The 19,849-nt window shown below is 41.0% G+C and overlaps 1 protein-coding gene across 13 annotated transcripts in view; it reads right to left on the reverse strand.

The window, feature by feature from the left end:
• The window catches only part of LOC146330097 (nuclear factor 1 X-type-like), a 133,951-nt gene that overhangs the window by 19,264 nt on the left and 94,838 nt on the right, over positions 1-19,849 (reverse strand). For 8 of the 13 annotated variants that reach the window (XM_084715565.1, XM_084715558.1, XM_084715564.1 and 5 more), the window contains 6 exons: positions 6,757-6,819; positions 6,373-6,447; positions 5,009-5,132; positions 4,474-4,509; positions 3,956-4,083; positions 1,649-1,723 (listed from right to left, as the gene is read on the reverse strand). In XM_084715565.1, coding sequence (XP_084571691.1) covers positions 1,649-1,723; positions 3,956-4,083; positions 4,474-4,509; positions 5,009-5,132; positions 6,373-6,447; positions 6,757-6,819 — 501 coding nt within the window. The remainder of the gene's footprint in view (positions 1-1,648; positions 1,724-3,955; positions 4,084-4,473; positions 4,510-5,008; positions 5,133-6,372; positions 6,448-6,756; positions 6,820-19,849) is intronic. The other 5 variants (XM_084715559.1, XM_084715570.1, XM_084715563.1 and 2 more) reach the window with 3 other exon arrangements.

Genomic DNA, 19,849 nt, shown 5'->3' on the forward strand with positions numbered 1-19,849 from the left:
GTCCAGTTCAGCGAGCCACATTAAATTCTTCTTTTGGCCTATGTGAGTCTGTTTTACCAGTAAGGCTTGTGTTTTAATGCTTTTTCACAGAGTCAAAGAAAGTAAAAGTGGATGTCAGTTATAAAATCAGTGCACCAGCGAAGCTTTTCTCCCTGCTGTCTGTCATCACCTGCACTGTAGGCTCCATGCTCCATTTTTTTAAAAATGTAAATCAAAGCTGAGTTGTTGACTATTGGAACAGTGACAAGATGAGCCAAGATGTTTTTGGTGAGTTTGCATGAAGCTGGCAATGATGATGTTAAAATTACAGTTTTTTGAAGGGAGTGTGGTTAGTCTGGCGAGAGCAATAAATCATCTGTTTTTTGTTAAATATCTATCTAAAAAAAGGTCTCTCACTGTGGTGATTCCTTCCGTACAGTTATCAAACATTTACTTGTCTTGTCAGTGGGAAAAACAAGCACAAGCAAACAAGCAAGCATCACTTGCTCTGCGTATTCCACTGGTGCACCCTGGTGAAATGGCTGACAGCTTTTCACCTGCTTTCTGTTTATATCACTCTTCTCTGCTTTCATCACAATTAGTTTTGTGATCTGTGGTTATTTAGAGACTCTGTTGGTAAAGTTTATAGTCGCTGTGTGAATGTCACAGCTAAAAGACAAGAAGAGACACTTGTTTAATAACCACTTGTTTCAAGTTCTCTCACCAATTAACCACCAGCACATGTTGTCTTGTATGATTCCCCTTATTTATAATTTTGCATTCTTATCATATTCATACTCGACTGGGAGAATCTAAGTCGACTGAGGGGTCTCCCACTAATGAGTCAAACCTTCGACCAAACTATCATCATTTCAAATTTTAGTTACCATTAAAACCATGTTTGATTACTGCTCTTTGAAAACTTCACAGTAAATATTGGCCGGCATTGGCCAAAGTTAGCATCAGTCCCTGACGCAGGCAGTGCATGCAACATGGGCTTGTTTTACATTAATGAAAACACTGACATCGCAAGTTGTTGAGAGGTTTTCAATATAAAACTTGGTGAATTGATTTTAGTGAGCGTATCTCAGCTTGAAATTTTAATACTGTTTCATGTCTTTCTGAGGGACTGTGTGTATATATACAAGTGAGTGACTGTACATGTGTGTGCATATGAGGCAGAATGGTAACAGTATATGAATATGTCTGCTGGTGTTGTCAGTGTGAGCTTGGTGACATCTGTGCCACTGGAACAAATGACATGACTTCAGAGAGGTAAAGCCTGGGATCTCAGGTGAGCTATTTGCAGCCTCATGTTTTACACAGAAAATAAAGCCTGAGCTGGCTACTCCTTGACAATCCTGCTATCATGTTTCAAAGAAAATGTAATGTCAGTAAATTTAATTTTGAGCAGCAACAATGAAATCAATCTGAAAATAACTAAACATCACTGAAATTATTAGACAAGTATACTATACTCCTTTGTACCCTTGTCCTTAACACAGACATTCATACAACTCACATATTCACTCATACAGTATATATTATACACATATGTATATATACTGTATATACATACATATATACACACATACACAGAGGAATGACTGAGCTACATAAAGGCTGATGAATAGCAAATATATATGAGTGTAATCAATGTTGTTCTAACCATGGTAAGGAAACTGCACGCCATCGTTTTCATGTTTTATCTTCCTCTCCTGCACACTCGCCAAATGGTGCTGCACTGAAAGTGGAGAAGGGTATTGTTAACAATGAGACAGAGGAAGAGTGAGAGAAAGAGAGACAGACATAGACAGAGAGAGAATATGAGGGAAAGGGAGAGAGTTAAGAGTGAGCATTTGTGTATGATGGAGGCAGTGAGTGACTGATAATTGACACAACATCAGGGTAAACTTTATGTGTGATTATGGCTTTAAGGTGAGGATGAGGAAATGTGAAGCCTTGTGATTTGGGACACAAGTGAAGTAAACAAGAAAGGGTGTTTCTTTTCTTGGAGTTATTGGGTTGTTGGAGGGATGAGGTAGGATTACTGAGGAGGTAGAATAAAGAGGGTAATGTCCAGAGCTGAATCAGAGGTAGTGGTTACTGCCAAAACAATGGAAACACCGACATAAAGCCTTAATACAGGCTGCTGTAAGCTGTTATGTCATCATTGATGCATCTTGGCATTTATATTCTTGATGTCTGGAGCTAATTGGTGGATAACATTTAGCACCATTTATCCGTGTTTAATTCAATTTTCTGGGGTTGCAGTGATGGTGTTGAGAAATTGGTGACACAAAAATTTGCACAGACTGTAATTTAAAACATGTTGATGCTTTTAAACCCATTTACTGAACAATAAAGGAAGATACTATTCCAATCAGTGTAAAATAGCTTCACCACACAGTGAAGGTGATGAATGCATAACAGCTTTATTAATTCTATTCTATCATGACTAGAGCTAAACCTGACCTTCCAGTTTCCTTTATTTTGGCAGATATCATTTGAATGTTTTAGCATCTCTATTTCAAGTTTACATGGTTTAAATGCTTAAATGTAAGGCAGGGTATTTAAAGCTTTATAGTGCCAGACACTAGGGATGCCACGACAACCAATACTTTGGTACCAAGTTGACTCAAATATTCCAAAAACGATACAATGCTGTTTTTTTTCTATAGTACCATGGGTAAGGGAGATGCAATTCTTTCGGACCTGACAGGGACAGCATATATGCCTAAACATGTCCCTGTCCAGTGTTTCTCATGAGAACAAGGAAGCAGCTCTCAGTGACATCGACCCCTAATAACATCAACATATAGGGCAAGCAATAATATGCAAAATACATCTTGCATCAGGAAATGCAACAGCTACCACACTAATGGTTAAAATGTTGGAAATATCACCTTAACATTCTGCAATATGGATATTTTGTGGGGGTCACGAACACTAACCTCATTATTCTAGGGGGTCGCGACGCGACTGTTACATGCCAAAGGAAGAAGATGCTGCAGATGACAACAAGTGCAGCTGCAGCAACAGCTTCACCTCAACTAATTGACAAGAAAGACAGTAAACAGAGTTGTGTATGGAACTACTTTGTATTCAAAGCAGATCATCATGTGTGCAATAGCAAATTCTACTGTGTTTAAGCTATGGTAACGTAACTATAGCTCATAGTCTATCATCCTGACTCCTTATTGTTCAGTCTATGTGTCATAAAAAGCATTTTAAATAATTATTTCCAAACTAATGGCCTGTCACCATGTCAGCAAATTCAAACGACAGCTGCATTCTGAGTTTAACTTACATTCAAAGTTCGGCAGCAGAAGTCACTTTTGCACTACATTATTATTATTATTGTTATCATCAAAATGACTGAGAGTTTTTATCTTTGGAAGTGATTTAGAAAATAACAATGACTGAATTTTATAATTGTTTTTGTTTTTTTCACCATGGTATCAAATTGGATATTGGGAATTGTGGAATTTCACTGGTATTGCCATCGACTACTAAATTTCTGGTATCGTGACATCCCTTCTCAACACCAAGAACAAAAGACTGGTCAATCTTGGTCACCCCTTTCAATATTACATAAATTAGGCAGTCCTCATGTTTGTTTTTCCTGACAAATTATCAGTTAGTAAGTCTTGCTTTAGTATTTAAGAGCTACAGTCTTGGGTGCTGCTGTTTCTTTAAAGTGTAGAATAGTCAGACTGGGGTGAAAGGCCTTTGGGAAGGTGTGGGTAGGTAAATGGGAGATTTTGAGGGATGTTAAGAAACGTGTATATCACCAGAGTGAAGGCACGTGATTGAGGTAGGGAGTGTGGAGAAGAGACAAAGTCAGATGGTAGCATCAGTTTGGACTTTGGTGGTGGTGGTGGGGTGAGGGTCAGGCAGGAGTGTGAAACATTTTCATGATGTTTGCTTAGTGGGTAACAGGTGTGGGGCGGGGTGAGGGGGTGGGGGTGGGTACCTGCATCCATGTCGTTAGGCCACGCACTGGACTGGGAGGAGCTGGCGGCAGGCGAGCGTCCAGGGTAGAAAACATCATCTGTCGGACTCTCCAGCTCACTGTCATCTAATGACTTCCTCTTGGTGGAGCTGAAACCATGGGGAGGATGTATGGAGGGTGGAGGAGAAGAAGGAGGCAGAAAGAGAGGGAGGAAAGGCACAATTTTTAAAAATACAAGGACAAAAGGATACCTTCCAGAGCTTAAAAGTATTCATATAAGCAAGCATTTAAACATTTAAAGAGGCTTCAAGTTAAACATCTTAGTGGAAACAATATTACTGTCACAAAGTCTTGGAGCAGAACAGACAGAGCACAAGAAATGTCAAAAGTACGAATGAAGAAGGAGGAAACAGAAAGAAAAGTTAGGAAGTCGAGACAGCCACACAATAAGACTCTCTCTATGTGTGTGGGTGTGTGTCAGTGTGTTTTTCAGTGTGTGTGTCGCATTAGTTTGTGTCTTTGTAGGTGTTTATAACTACCTCCGGGGAAGGTTTGCGTACAACTCCACCTCAGACCTAAAGTGACAGCAGATGACAGAGGTAAGAAGAGAAAGAGACAAGTTAAGAAAGACAAAAAAGAGGAAAAAGCAGAAAGAGCCATCACACATTCATAAAGACGAAAGCAGCTAACAGGGACACACACATATATGAGGAGGTTCAGGACAGACTTGAAGACTGGAAATGGACTGGAGTACTAAATGCCAGAGCAAGAAACCTCAATGAAACGGTGTACTTTACTTGCCAGTGAAGTCATCCTTCTCATAAGAAGCGATATACTGTTGGCAGATATTAATGTGATTTCACACTTCCCTCCAGTCTGCCCTTGGCTTCACAGCCAATCACATACCAAGGTAGCACTACTATTGCCACATGGTGGCTTCACCCACAAGGAACTCTGCTAATGGTGGACAGCTGGACTTGTATAATGGTCGCTGGTGTTTCCTGGGCAACATACATCTCCGTACACCCGTACAACTGCTGTTGTCTGTGTGGAATCATAGTTTGGACTGCATACCTGGTTGAAGGAGGGGAGGTGAGGGAGCGTCGCCCCAGAGCCACAGGGTTGATGTTGTAGTAGCTGGGACTGCTGTCCAGGTCAGCCAGTGAGAAGTTAGGACCTGACGCTGTGGCTACAGGAGCTGACAGGGAGAAAAGAAAAGAGAAAATGAGTTAAGGTGATGCGTATATTCCAGAAATATTCTGAAGAGTTTCAATGGAGAAAATTAATCATCCATAGTTATACCTCAGTAGCACGTACACTTAAATGGCATACACTTTTTTGTACTGGGTTCCTTCAATGCACAAATGTTATCAAAAAAGTTTTGTTGCACTTTTTACTGCCCATCAAGAAGCTAGTAAGAGATAATGCCCAATGACGCGTCCATTATTCCTGATTAGGGACACCTTGAGGGCATTATCCTGCTTACACCATTATCAGACCAAAGGACAAAAAAGACCACTGATTTAAATTTTCATGCATTTTTCAGTCAAAATCAAAACGTTTTTCAAAAGTCTTTTCCTGCTTACCAACCTATAAGGTTCTCGTGCAATGGAAACATTGTTCACTACTCCATTAAATAGATCAAACCTTAGATACAACTTGGTAAGGGGAGCTATTCCTAGTCTGCTCAGATATGAGCCATAAAGCTAATGTTACGCTGGCAAGACTCTTACGTAATAACACACAGTTCAGAGTACAGTTCACAAACAGTAAATTTAATTCAACAGTGTGTTTAACAAGAAGACTTCCTAGCTATCCAGCCATGCCACTGTCCCCAAATTAATATCAAGATTTTCATGAACAAATGATATGTGACAAGTAGCGTGCCGAATAGCAGATTGGATGTTAGATGATCCCTTATGTGATACAAAGCATTGCTAACTTCAGAGGGGCAGTGTACTCCTTACAGCTTTTATGTTACTGTTGCCATCCTGTGGTGTTCAGACAATGAGGCATTTCATTCTCCAGGTGTTAACTCTTTGTGTCATTTCTCCCTGTTCTTTTCAATTTTCTTTCTTCAGCTGCATCTCAGTTAAAGTGGTCATGCTCTCCAAATGGGTTTAAAGGAAATGCTGAAGTCATTTGTCAGTTGTAATAAGATGTTAGCTGGTTAATGATTTGCAATAAAGTGTTAACAGAGGCTTTGAGTGTGTCCCTGTTGCTATGGTTAGTCATTTCAGAGCATTCATTTAGAACAGTGAACAGTTTCATTGGAACTACCTGGCAGATTTCCATCATAAGAAATTAATGGAAACCTTGCAGCCAATCAGAATCACGTATTCACCCACACTATCGTATGCGTCTATGTTAATCAACAAATCAAAGAGTGGGTATTGTTTTGCTGCTGTTCTTTTTCTTTTTCGTGGTTTATTACTTACTCTGTGACACTCTGACCAGCTCAGCCACGTTCCACACCCCTGAGGTGACGAAGCAGTCCTGGAAACTCAGGTGCCCTGTTCAGAAAAGGTTGTGATCAGGACATACACATACACACAAAAGCCTTAGAGGAAAGAAACTGCATCAGAAATTCCTGGAATACAAAGAAAAAATTAAAAGAAACCCTGAAAATCACATGCCTTTGAGAGGGCGACCATCTGCAACTATGTTTGTGGATCAACATCTGTGTGAGTGTGTTTGCTAATTGGATCCATAATTGGAAAATGTTAAGACTGATAAGCATGATGGAATCAATTCTAGCATGCTAATTTGACAGTGTTTGGACATGGATGTGTGTGTGTGTGTGTGTGTGTGTGTATACCTACCATTGGGCGGTGGTTTGATGTCTGTGTCCCCCTGTTGGCTGGAGCTGTCTGATTGTCCAGATTCTGCACAGAAACAGAGATCGGGAGGGGAGAGTAGAGAAAGACAAATGGTTAGGATCTGGTTTGTATGCTAAAAAAATAATCAAAAACATACTGGTAAGTGTACAATGTCTCACTGACTCATAGCCATGTATCCATGCTGCCAAGACTGTGATATTTGAGGTGTGAGAGGGAATAAGACGGACTTGCAGTATGTGCTGGGGCATGGTATACATCTTGTGAGTGTACGTGTGTGTGTGAATTCACACATTTTTGTATGGCAGTCTTGTATCTAAGAATGTTCTCTCCCATCTCCCTCTGTCCCTCCTGACTTAAGGTGCAATGATTTACAGTGTGCTGCTATGCCATTTAGTATCTAACCATGCAATCATATCCCTCGCTGTAATCCTATTTAATACCTTCTTGCTGGTAGGGATTTAGTCTGCGTAAACAGAGCACCTTACATACACACATGCATACACACACGCGCATACACACACACACACACACACACACACACACACACACACACACACACACACACACACACCCACATAACTATGCACACTTTCTCTCAATCTGTTTCTTTCTTATATTTTTGTTTCATACTTTAATACATGCTATAATCCTTGCATAGACAGACAGACAAATAGACACACACACACACACACACTGCGCGCATGCACACGTGCACACACACACACACACACACACACACACACACACACACACACACACACACACACACACAAAAAAAAAAAATACATAAACACACAGACCCTGTGAAAAGGCTGACCATGCCAGTCTGACTCGCCCCAGGGATTTGAGGCAGACGAGTATATTAAAGTTGAGGCAAAACTCTTCCTCTTGGGATCAAATGACAGCCGAACAACGCAAACATACACACACACCTGTTATGACTGGTCTACTTAAGCATTGGTGCTTCACTCACATGAGCAGACACAAACATGCCAAGTCTTGGCAACAAAGGGCCACAATCAGACCTGCAGGGGCTGCAGGCTGAACAAGGAGGGTGCAAGATGAGGTTTTGTAACACGAGCACTGAGAAAAGTTGGTCTGAAGATGGTGCACTCTCATCCAGGCAGAAAAAAAAGATGTGTGTATGTATATGTTTATGGATATGCTGTCTAACACAGGTCAGGGAGCTATGTGTTTCCTTGTTATTTGCGACCACATGTCTGAAGAAGACTTGAGCTCCATTTTCAGGACTGATGTGGTGTGTGTACATATGGTATGCTATGACCATCCATTCAGGCCTAGCTAGGCTGTAGCTAGCTAGAAAGCTAGCTAAAGGAGGTGTTTATCTGCAGGCTGTAGGTGATAACAGAGCACACAGACTCCTGCCAGCAGCACTTGCCTTGCAGCCACACTAAGCCACAGATTACTGAGCAGAAACAATAACAGACCTGTCTCGCTGCCTACGAAGCACTGCTTATCCACAGAGAGAAGGGCGAGACAGACAGGAGCGAGAATGAAAGACAGAAAGAGCACAGAAATGAAAGAGAGCTTCTTTTTCCCCTCTTTTCTCATGCAGAATCTCTTGCTCTTCTCTGTCTCTCACTGGCTGGGTGTAATCCTGGCAGCCATCTTAGAGCTTGGCAGCCATCTTAGCATTGGCGGTAGCGCCACATTCCAGCTAACTGACGGCACTCACTCCAAACATACGAGGCTGCGCCCCCGTCACACACGCACCCAGACACTCTCAAACACACACACTCATACGTGGACAAACATTGAGGTACACACTGAGAGTAAACATATATGATGGCCAATGAAAGCTGTTGAAAATACAACCTGACTTCACTGGACTTTTTGCCGTCGTGTAGTATTTCACCACGGGGCTCTACAATATTGTAAACACTCTATTTCTCACACCATACATGCACTGGTTGGATACACAGCCACCTTACTGTATGTACAGTATGCTAGAGATATATCTGATGTGTATTTAATGTGTACCTTACAGGGTGTGCTTTGCTGCCACACACCCTCATAAGACTACAAGGGAAAATACATAGATGGAAGTTCAAGGTACAAATATCACAGAGTTAAGAAGTTTCTGAATGTGACTTTGGCAAAGCCTGCTTCCTATTTACAAAATATTGTAATACAGAAGGCATTAAAAGAACAAGTTCGGGTTTCTTACAATACTGTCATTGACACCATAGAAGTCCTATCTCACTGATACCTTTATTTGGAGACTTTTCCTCACCATACCATATCATCTCCCTACTTTGGAATCATGTACTGTATATCTTACTATGAAACAGAATACAAATAGTTTTCAATGTAGACATATCACATTTAGGAAAAACCCTGCACTTGGAAACCCTGCCCTCACAGTTCCTTAAATCGACTATTGTTGGCCTGTCATGACCCCCAACATGTTATGCTGTTGCTGAGGTGTGAAAGACCAAGAGTGAAAACTGAGGCTCATAGTAAGAGACTGTCAGGCAGATATGTGCAGTAGCAGGGACACTGATAGCTGTCCTCAACATCACCCTGAGGCCTCGACCGGCTAAACCACTTCAGCTCATCAGTAAGGGAATGATGCATGTTGTTGGTTTACAGCAGCTACCTTTCTTTTTTTTCTGTGAATTCTTTCTAATTCTAAGAGAAGACTGCTGTCTACAGGAATAGAGTTTATTCATCTCCTAAAAAGCTACCTTGGAGACCGTAAAATTAGATGACCTGGCTAGACAGTGGAGCTTTCAACAGTTTCTGCCTCTAGTTTTCTAAGATCAAGTTCCTTAGCCAGCTAAGGCTGTACTTACAACACAACACTACATCATGCATTGGAAATCAGTGTCACTGTTGAGTTCAACAGTGCATCATATGGCTGGGTACAACAGAGGTGAGGAGGACAGGGGGAGAGGGACGTAAGGCAGAGGAGGTTTAGTTGCTGGTTATCACCGCTCTGCCAGCTGCAACCCACAACAGCAGCCACAACCCCCTTTTCCCCCTCCCAGCTTCCTAACCACACATCCAGCCCCTTATCTTCCCACCGCAGTCCCCCAAAGCCCTCCCTTCAGCAACCCCAATCAGAGTCCTGCAGCCCCCCCGCCAGTTGCCCCTCCACCTCGACTGTGAGCAACCCCATCTCTAACCTCAAACCTTTTAGCCTACCCCGCAGTCCCATCAAACCAGCAAATTAAAAAAAAAGACACAACACAGATAAAAGCACTGTGTGCACAGTGTGACCTGATGATGAACACACAAAAGCATGATTCAATCTAATGTAACACTTGGCAATGGGACGCCACAGTCATGAGCGAAAACTGGACTTTCTCCTCCAACTTGGTAGAAAATATTATTCAAGTCAGATTTTAAAAATGAATTTAGATTATTAACAAACTGTTTTGCTCTATACTCAAAAACGTTTGCTCACTTGATTTCACCAATATGAAAACAGCCTCACACACTAGTCAGGGAGAAAATTCTGAAGTCCAATTTAAGTAAGTAAAACTAAGAAACATTTTTTTTTGCAAATAATCAGAAAGAAAATCTGAAAATTCATGCCTTTATTCTGTATTGTAGAGCCAACATAAATGAGTAGCTGGTGAAGAGAATATGATCCAGTTCTAGTAGGATTAAATGATTGGGATGCTTTTTTAAAGGGGTTAGCAGACCAAACCTTTGCTAATGTTGGACACTGCATAAATTTGACATGCAGCAAGAAAGACAGTCTTGGAACTCATCTGCAATCATGGGACATCTCTGGAGGCAATGGACAATATTTTGGGCGCTTCCAATGATGCTAGTGAATATCCAGATAATGCTTATCTGGGCCAAGACTTCCTCTTCCATGCACAAGTCATTGTTTCCAGTCCAATTAGTAACTTGAAATGCGAGAATGGAGTTGGAGTCGAATGATGATGTTCAGATTGTTTCAAGATCACTACACTACTTGGCAATATGATACACTGTTGAACTCCACAGTGGCACTGATTTCCAATGGATGATGTAGTGCTGGGGGCAAAAGCCTATGTTTTGGGGGTCACAGTGGTGCCAGCAGATATCTGGCATATCTGGGTCTCTTCCATACACCGATCACTGTTTACAGTGATCGGTGTATGGAAGAGAGATGATATCTATGACTAGATTGTTTCACAAGTAGCCAGTATACACTCAATTAACAGTTGCAGTAAAATGAAAAGCTAAGTTGTCATCAGACGATAGCCGATGAGTTCCATGATTGCATTTCCGATAATGCGTTCCACCACTTTTGCTCTCCACGTGGATTGTTTAGCTGCATGCAACCAATGCCTGCTCAAAAGTGAATGGTTAATCATGGACTGCATACTAAATATAAATGGAAACGGTAACACTTCCAGTACAAAAATCTTGTCCCTTGTCTACAGACTCTGCATTCATATGGAGATATCTGTTTATAGAAATGACAAGACAGACGACTGAATGTTTGCTAACACATTCTCCCTTTAGCACACGACAAGTTGATACTCAAAGGCTTGCTGTCGTGAGTTTATGTTGGAGTCTGCTTTCTAACGCTGTCACTGGGTGCTGATTGCAGAAGTTTCCCTACAGGCTCCAGGGCAAATCTCACGACCCTCACCACAATCAACATAACCTCAGTCATCATGGCCTTGACATGCTGTGCAGCACTCTACCCCCCACTGTGGTTGCTCACTTCTCTCACAATCCTTCCATCATTGTGTGGCTGAACTCTTACAATCTCCAACATCCGGCGTATATTTCTGTTTTTCTGTTGCAACGGTTTAATCTATATTGCTTTCTCCTCCTCATCATCGTTTTTTTTTCTTATGTGACAATCTCATCTAGTCTTCCACAGTGCAACTCCATTCTTGTTCTCAGCCTACACAAATAATCATTCTCATGCCTCCACAACATCTTCCTCTATTCATTCCTTTCACTTTCCCCCATGATTACATGCCACACTGTTTATCTCTGGTCTGCTACTCTGTCTATCATCCATCCCACCAAGCAACCAACCAACCCAACATCCATCCATCAGTTGTGGATTAGGCTTTGGCTCAGTGACCTGTTGGATTGTACTGTTGACCGACTGGTGATAGGGGTCAGGCAGAGTTGCCAGTCTGTCTCTCCTCGTGGCAAGCAGACAGCCAGCAGAGCAGAGCAAAGCAGGGAACTAAAGCTCAGCTGAAAAAGCCCAGATTAAAACACATTCAAACATGACCTAAAAGCGCTGTGCACGCTACTGTAACAGACAAACTGAAACTCACAAATTAACATTTCTCCGAGTGTGGAAATGTACGAGCTGATGATTATAAACTCAGGATAAAACTGAAATAAAACTCAAGGTCAGAAATGGAAGAAGTGGCAAGTGGGCTCCACAGTGGCACACCACAGTTTGACAGATGCATAAACACAGCTCGTCGTTTGTGAGTCTGTGCAGTACAGACACACACACACCTAAAATCAACATACAAACCAACAAGCGAGCTAATGTACTCTGTAGCCACATCAAAGCGGTGTGTGTCCATATGTGCACACATGTATGTGTGTGTAACTACATGTATGTGCACAGACTGTTGGTTCACAGAGATTCCTCTCCTTGTTGGAACAAATGTCAACTCTACTCTCCCCTCTCTCCTCTCTTCTCCTCCCCAAAACACAGGATAACGCAGTACAGCCTCCCAATTGGGTTTCGCTTAAGAGGTTTATCGGTATGTTGCTAAACATTCTGACCTTTTTTTAATCCTTAATGCGCTTAAAATGTTCCAAACCCTCCTAATCCCCCCGGCTATCCCACACAGATGTTCACTCAGCTCTTTTATTGGACGTTATTTTATTATTTTTTTTTCTTTTTTATTTATATATTTTTTTCTGTTTTTTTTTTAATTATTTATGTCTGTGTCATATGAGGCTATATTTCTGTTTCTGCTTTAAGAAATCTTTATCATTGCTACTTTTTAGTGCGTGTGTGTGTGTATGTGTGTGTGCATGCTCGCAGTAATGCTTTTGTTCTTTAAGTGTTAACTAGATCCCCATGTGGTGAACCAGAAGTGTGAATGTGACCTTTTCAAATGTTTTCTGTTCAAAGCAAGAACTTCAAAGTGGAACTGAAAATCTTACAAAAGTCGTTTAAAAATAAAAATGTAAAAAAAAAAACAAAAAACACTGGTATATTCTATAGTGAAATTAAGTATTTTACATGTGTATATAAACTACTATTTGCATAGTGTATACACTACAAATACATGTACAAATCTGTGCACTGTATGCTCAATGTTTTTGTATGTACGTATGGATGTGCAAATGAATGTATGTAAGTATGTATGTATGCACGTGTGTCTGTGTGTATTTGTGTTTGTGTCCCTGTATCACTGTGCCACTGTGCCAGGCAAGGCAGGCTGTGTGGCGAGGTGGCAGAGTAGGGCTCTGTATGTGCGTTTATGTGTGTGTCTGTGTGTGTGTGTGTGTGTGTGTGTGTGTGTGTGTGTGTGTGGAGCAGGTGTGCCTGGCCGCCCTGCGCAGCTTGCTGCCCATCTGTGCTCCCGTCTGTGTGCCGCCTGCGCCCACGCTCTGCCAACAGCACCACACCACGGCAAGAAGACCCAGGAGAGAGGGATGCTGAGAGAGGAGGGGAGGGATGGAAAGAAAGCGAGAGATGGAGGGGAGGAAGAGGAGGAGGAGGAGAAGAAGAGAGGAGCGAGGGGGAAGGATAGAGGGACGAGTAGAGACAGGAGGGAGAGGGGGATTACAAGGCTGGGAGCATGGAGGATAGGAAAGGGAGCGAAAGAAAGTGGGAGAGGGAAAGGGAGGGGGGTTATGGGTCTAGAGAGAGTATGCATGAACTCCTAGGGAATGGGTGGGTGGATGATAGTGAGAGGATGGGGTGCTGAGTGGAGGTTTGGGGGGCTATGTGGCTGGCTGGATGCCCATACTACCCCCCCCCCCCCCCTCTTTAGCCCCTTCATTCCTTACCGTTGTTCCTCCCTCTCTCCATTCATCCTCTTATCCTCACCCCAGCATCACCTCTTGGCTCCATCAGTGCAGATTACTGAGAACCTGTGTGACACAGCTACACGGTATTCTGTAATGTTTCTCCATCCCTGGTTTAGGACCCAACAGTAGGTTATACAGGCTCCCTAAAAACTGATTCTGAACTGTTTCTTGAGACATGTTTTATCCAAAGATACTGGCGTTGTTAAGTCACCAGGGTATTCCCAAGCTGCTACAATATAAGCTAGGCTAATTATTAGGATGTAGGCCCAGAGGTCGTATCCCCAAAAGGCGTAGATTATATTAAATTAGTCTACCCAGTGGCCTATAAAAATCAATTTTGGGAAATTCCACGACTGAGAGCGTGAAAACCCAAGGTGTGCCAATTACGCTATTTTAAGTCATTAATTACTGCATGTGGTAAAAATGGCAAATAAAAGCAATTCTGATTTTTGTTAAAAGGCTTAAAACTGAGTGGATATGTTTGCAATATCAAAGGTGAACTCAGTCACTTGTGGCCTTTCAAGTAAGCCAAATGCTTACTCAGAATGACTTCTCATGAGAGTTACAAACTTAACTACAGGATGTGTGAATCTGCTGTTATGTGTGTGAGAACTGGGCCCGGTTTCACATGTTTCCATTAAACTTTGTTGGTGTATGTTGTATTTCTGACCAGGTTTTTCTACTGCACCCTCTCTGTCCCCATGACATCAAAGATGGTTGAGATATGAAATTAAAATTTCATACTCAACTCCCTCTGCAAGATTTAAAGATTTTATTCATTTTCTTTAATAAGGGGCCCCAAAAAGCCTGTTTATAAAGGCTTAATGTATTTTTTTCACTCATTTCATTTTTTTATTGTCCTCCTCTACCATTTTACTGTACTGAACCGAAAATGAGTCATAGACTTAGTGCCCTCACACGTGCCATGGCTTGTTTCCTTAAATCTGAGCGCGTGAAACAATGCATTGTGATAAGACTGCCGGTATTTAGGAGCTTGTCAGCTTGTTTTTCGTATATTGAAAGAAGAATAAATGCAGATGAAATGAAGAATAAAATAGCATCAGTGGAATAACTACATTATTGCCAGCAGTCATAAAATATGCTGAATGCTGATGCAGCAAAAATCTGCCAAATTACAGCCTAAAACCAACAGAGGATCTGTTAACAACGTATCTAACTCTGGATAAAAATATGGGTTTTAGTCACGTTTGAGCTCATTAAATGCTGCAGTTGTTCAGAGATCAGATAAAACAGAATCAATGTCACTTTGAAACAGGTCAGACCTCATTGAAAGACTTGGTTGAAGTATCTAATTGTTTTATTATCCCATTCTTCAAGCTACTACAAGGAGTTTTTAACTGATTATGAAACTCTCATTTCAATACTGATGCCTCTACATGACCTACATAAGCTAATGAGACCATCCGTGAGAAGTTGGTTATATCTATATAGTTATTCTTAATGCCTGCCAGCAAGTTGGATTCTCTTTGAAATCAGATAAAACAAGCCCGTGGTTACATTTTTCTGGGGAAGTCACAGTGAGTAGTACATTAGCCAGTTAAAGAGAAGCAGAAAAGATTTTAATTTCCCTAATTTTATTATTAAGGTTATATATTGTGGTCGTTACAGTGTAAACACTATCTCTGTTCTCCAGGGGCTTCTACATTCAGCAAACTATGAAAACTCCTTGTAGTAGATTTAATTTTATAAACTTAGTTATACTTATAACTTCTTACTGTTGTTAGCCTGAAGTTATGCAAAGATTTTGGTGTAGAACTTAAATTGAAAACATCTGTCTGGAACACAATGTATTAGTAGTGCTCTGATATTTGCTGTTTGGTGGCAGTTACAGGTGGCAAATACCATTTATGTTGTAACTATGTGTAATTCAAGAAGCTTAAATGTATGCAAAGACAGAGAGTTAAATAAAAGCAAACTTGGATTTCATTTGGGACCCCTATATGCCAAACAAAACAAGACTTCTGTAATATAGTTTAGGGCAACAATATAGTTTGTGAGACAGGCAGCCTTATTAGCATCCCATTTGGCTACAGTGATCGTTGCTATGCAATGCGGTCACAGAGGGCGCCAACTGAACTCAGATTCATAATTAATATGGATCGTTGAGTGTAAATAGGATTCTGTGATTTGGAGTCATGCTGACAAGACTTGCTTTTGGACAGCCGCTCAAAGTCCTGAAGGACTGCTAGGGCTCAAGGAGCAAGAATCACAGACACAGGAAGACACAGCCTCACACACACACACTCTTCCATACACTTGTCAGGAAGAGGAAGCACACGAGGCTCTGATATGAAGTGTACCTGACTGAAATGATTAAATTTGAATTTATAAAGCTCTTTAACACGCTATATAATTAGGGCTGGGTATCCGTCTTTAATTCCTTAAAGCTAATGATCAAAGTAACCAAGTTCCAAGTAGAATTGAGAGTTCTCTAATCAAATGATTCCTGTTACCGATTGATCCTTTTTGTATTCAGATCCAGAGAAAAATTACTATTTATATGGTTTAGTTCACAGTCAATCATCCTAAGTGTTCTTTGGTTTAATGCAAATGCAATGCATGCATAAAAGTGGACAAATAATTTCTGGAATGCTTCTACTCACATGACTGGTATTATTTACATGTAACAATGTGAATGTAAATATAATAAAAAGAACAGAATGAGAAAAAGTTTACATATGCTGAATTAATGTGTTCAACCTGTGTGTGCATGTGCATAGAAATATGTTTACTGTATATGAGTATGCACTTTTGCAGTCATGTATGTCTAAGCTGCTTCATTAGCAGGGGCCCGGGTGTACTGCATGTGTGTGTGTGTTGTGTGTGTGTGTGGCTGAGGCTGGGGGCCCCCAGCACGGTTCACGACCCAGCCTAACAGAGTGTGAACGTCCCCCTGCTGAGCTGATACTGATATAACTGTCCTGTAAGTGGTGTTGACACCAGCATTATTACCCTGTCAACCTCCATCTCTACTCAGCTTAAAGGCGTCAACTGGGGCGGGGGCCTGAGCGTGGTCAGGACCAGTGTCTCTGCACAGCCCTGCTCCAGCCCAAATAAATACAGCTGCACAAAGGCCGGAAAGGGAAAGAGAAGGGGAACAGTGGGGAGGGAGAAGGAAGGAGGAAAGGGGGGGGGGCGGCGGTGGGGGTACACACTTACTCCAACCACATACCTACGTGGCTTTCACAAGATACAAACATCAGAGGGAGACACACACTGAATGAGTAGCTGCAGTAGGGGGTTATCACCAGCAGGTGGCATTTTCCTGGCACATAGAGAGCATGGTGAAATGCAAATAAAGCATCAAGGCCTTGGGCCAGGCGTCTCAGCTAGCTCAGACTTCACTCTCTAGACTGTGGAGAGAAGCAGGCCAGGAATGGAGAGAAAGCGAGACAAAGAGATGAAAAGGGAGAGAGATGTGATGTGAATAAAATCAAAGTGAAATATGGAGCCGTGAATATTATTGAGATGTGAGTAGGTGCTTATCCCTCCTGCATTTTGCCCTTAGATAGCAAGATCCAACACATAGCATGCCTGCATACTATCGTATTCAAATAAAGTGTTTCGAATCAAAATGCCTTTGACTCTCCAACAGCAGGAGCTGAGTGCTGTTAGACAAAGAGGCAGTTTGAGAGAAGCAAACCTACGAGAAAAGTGCAGACAGAGAGGTATGTGAGCCTGGAGAATGTGCAAGAGAACAAAACATGTCTGAAAATTCAAAAAAATAAAGTAAAATAATATACAGCACTGTGACAGAAGGCATATTTGTGGCAGAAAAGAACTGCAATAAAATAATACAAAAACTCTGCAGAAAGAGAGCAGAGAAAAAAAAATTACAAGGACATCTGGGAGAATGTATGGGGGACAGAAAATAAGCCATGACAAAACTGTGCAGTACTGATACAGCACAGCATTGCTTTTAGAGGTGCAATGATTACTAAATTAATCCATTTGGGAATCTAGAAACTACAAAGACTGATGACAGTTATTTGTGGTTCAGACACCTTTGACATTATATGTCCATTTTTAGTATAAAAATATTGATTAGTGTAACTTAAGGTAAGACATTTTGATTACGTTAATTTAAAAAGTTTTACATGGTTTACTTTTAAAAAACTACCTGCAAAATCATTACATTTTCACTGGTAGAATGATTAGTCAGTTATACGATTAGTTGTCCACTATTAAATTAATCACCAATTATTTTGATAATTGTTTAACTGTTTGGAGCCAAACAAGTATTTGATTAATAAAGAAAACTGGTTAACCGATGATTAAAATAATCATTAGTTGCAGCCCTTATTGTTTTACTTTAAATTAAGCATTACAGTATCTAACACCTATTATTAGAGATAAACTCATAACTTGAAGCTAGTGCAAGAAGCCTCAGTTCAATACTGATGCCACTATATGACCTACATAAACAACAAACAAGACCATTCGCATGAACATAGACTGTTTGTATAAAGTTATTCTTCATGCCTACCACTGAGTCGGATTCACTGTGAAATTAGATGAAACAAGCTTGTGTTTTCACTTTTCCCAGGCAAAGTTACAGTGAGTAGTATGTGAGCCAGTTAAAAAGAAGCCGGCCATTTGTCTTCGTATAGTTTTATTTCTGATGTTATATTTCGGGGTTATTATCTGCTTTTTATCCACAGGCGTCTCCAAAATTATCAAAAGACGGTAGTTCTTTGTATTAGCTTTAAGAGGAATACAAACAGTAGTTTCAGGAAAAATATAAACAACAGAAAAGAGAATTAGGGTGAAGTAAAGCCCTATAGTCCAGAGCAGTTGAGTGCAGCTTTGCAAAAAGAAAAAGTTGGAAATGTTGCAGAAAAAAGTGTAGCACAGAGCTGAATATAGAGCTGGGGAGCGAGGGAAGGCCTGTGTTGAGACTTGGATTTCTCCTCCCTTGGTCCCTCTTCCTGCTGGCCCAGATACACACTGTGGGTCTTTGTGCTGAGGCTGTTACATACACTTCCTGTCTGGCCAGCAGAGGGGTGCTTTAAGGTAAGCCTCTCCCATGTTTTACCATTGGAACTGTTTTATTCCTCTCTATATAAATATATATGTCATAGTTAGTCTTTATTCATATATTTGGTTAAAATACATAATTCATTTCAAATTTCAAACAACTTTGACCACCTGGTTTGTGCCCCCATCCTTCCTTATTTAACATTATATTTGTTTTTGAGTGTTATTTTTACACTGGTACTCTTTTTCTCATTTTTAACTCTCAAGGTCTTTGCAGTTCTTTACAAGATACATAAAAGAAAGTGAATTACACTAATAGAACGCTGGAGCACTTGCACAGCCAAGGACACATTGATAAGAGTGAGAAAACATCCTAAACACACACACACACACACACACACACACACACACGCACACACACCCACAAAGTGATACTGAGAAAGGTTGCCAACTCCTCCAAAAGCACCACTGAGATAACAGTGATAACAAACATTCTTCCTGCAGCCAAGTCTTTTTCTCCCGAGGAACACTTCAATGAAAATTCAGAGCAAATGTGCCACTTTATGAACATAACAATACGTCAAAAAGTCAGTTGGGTGAATGCGCTGCACTGGAAAGCAAGAGACCCAATTACAGAGGATCTCTTAAGTTCTTTGCTCAGGAGAAATACAATGATGAAAGTAAAGAGAGAATCCATCCCATTTGAATGCATTTGAAAATAATGATTGTTCTGTTGGGACTGCATAAAAGCCATAATCAAAATTATTTTCTGCTGGAAAAAAAGAACCTTTTCAATATAATAACAATTAAGACATATATTTCACAGCGATAGTGTAATTTCAGTATACACAGGCAGTTATATACTGTAGGTATTAAACACTGTTGTCTCTGCTGGGTTGTACACATACAGTGGGCTGGACACTGACACAATATGTGTCTCACTGGGAAGTACGAACAATCCAAGTGACTCAATCCTGTCAATCTGTGCCAAGAGGACAGAGGGAGGGTGGGAGGCAGAAAGTAAGAGGGCTGTGAGAGGTAGATGGGGGGGTATCAAAAGAAAAGGAGGAGCAGAGATGCTAGTAGG

The sequence above is a fragment of the Lutjanus erythropterus genome, chromosome 3 (genome assembly GCF_056507025.1).
Source record: "Lutjanus erythropterus isolate fLutEry1 chromosome 3, fLutEry1.hap2, whole genome shotgun sequence".
Lineage (NCBI taxonomy): Eukaryota > Metazoa > Chordata > Actinopteri > Lutjaniformes > Lutjanidae > Lutjanus > Lutjanus erythropterus.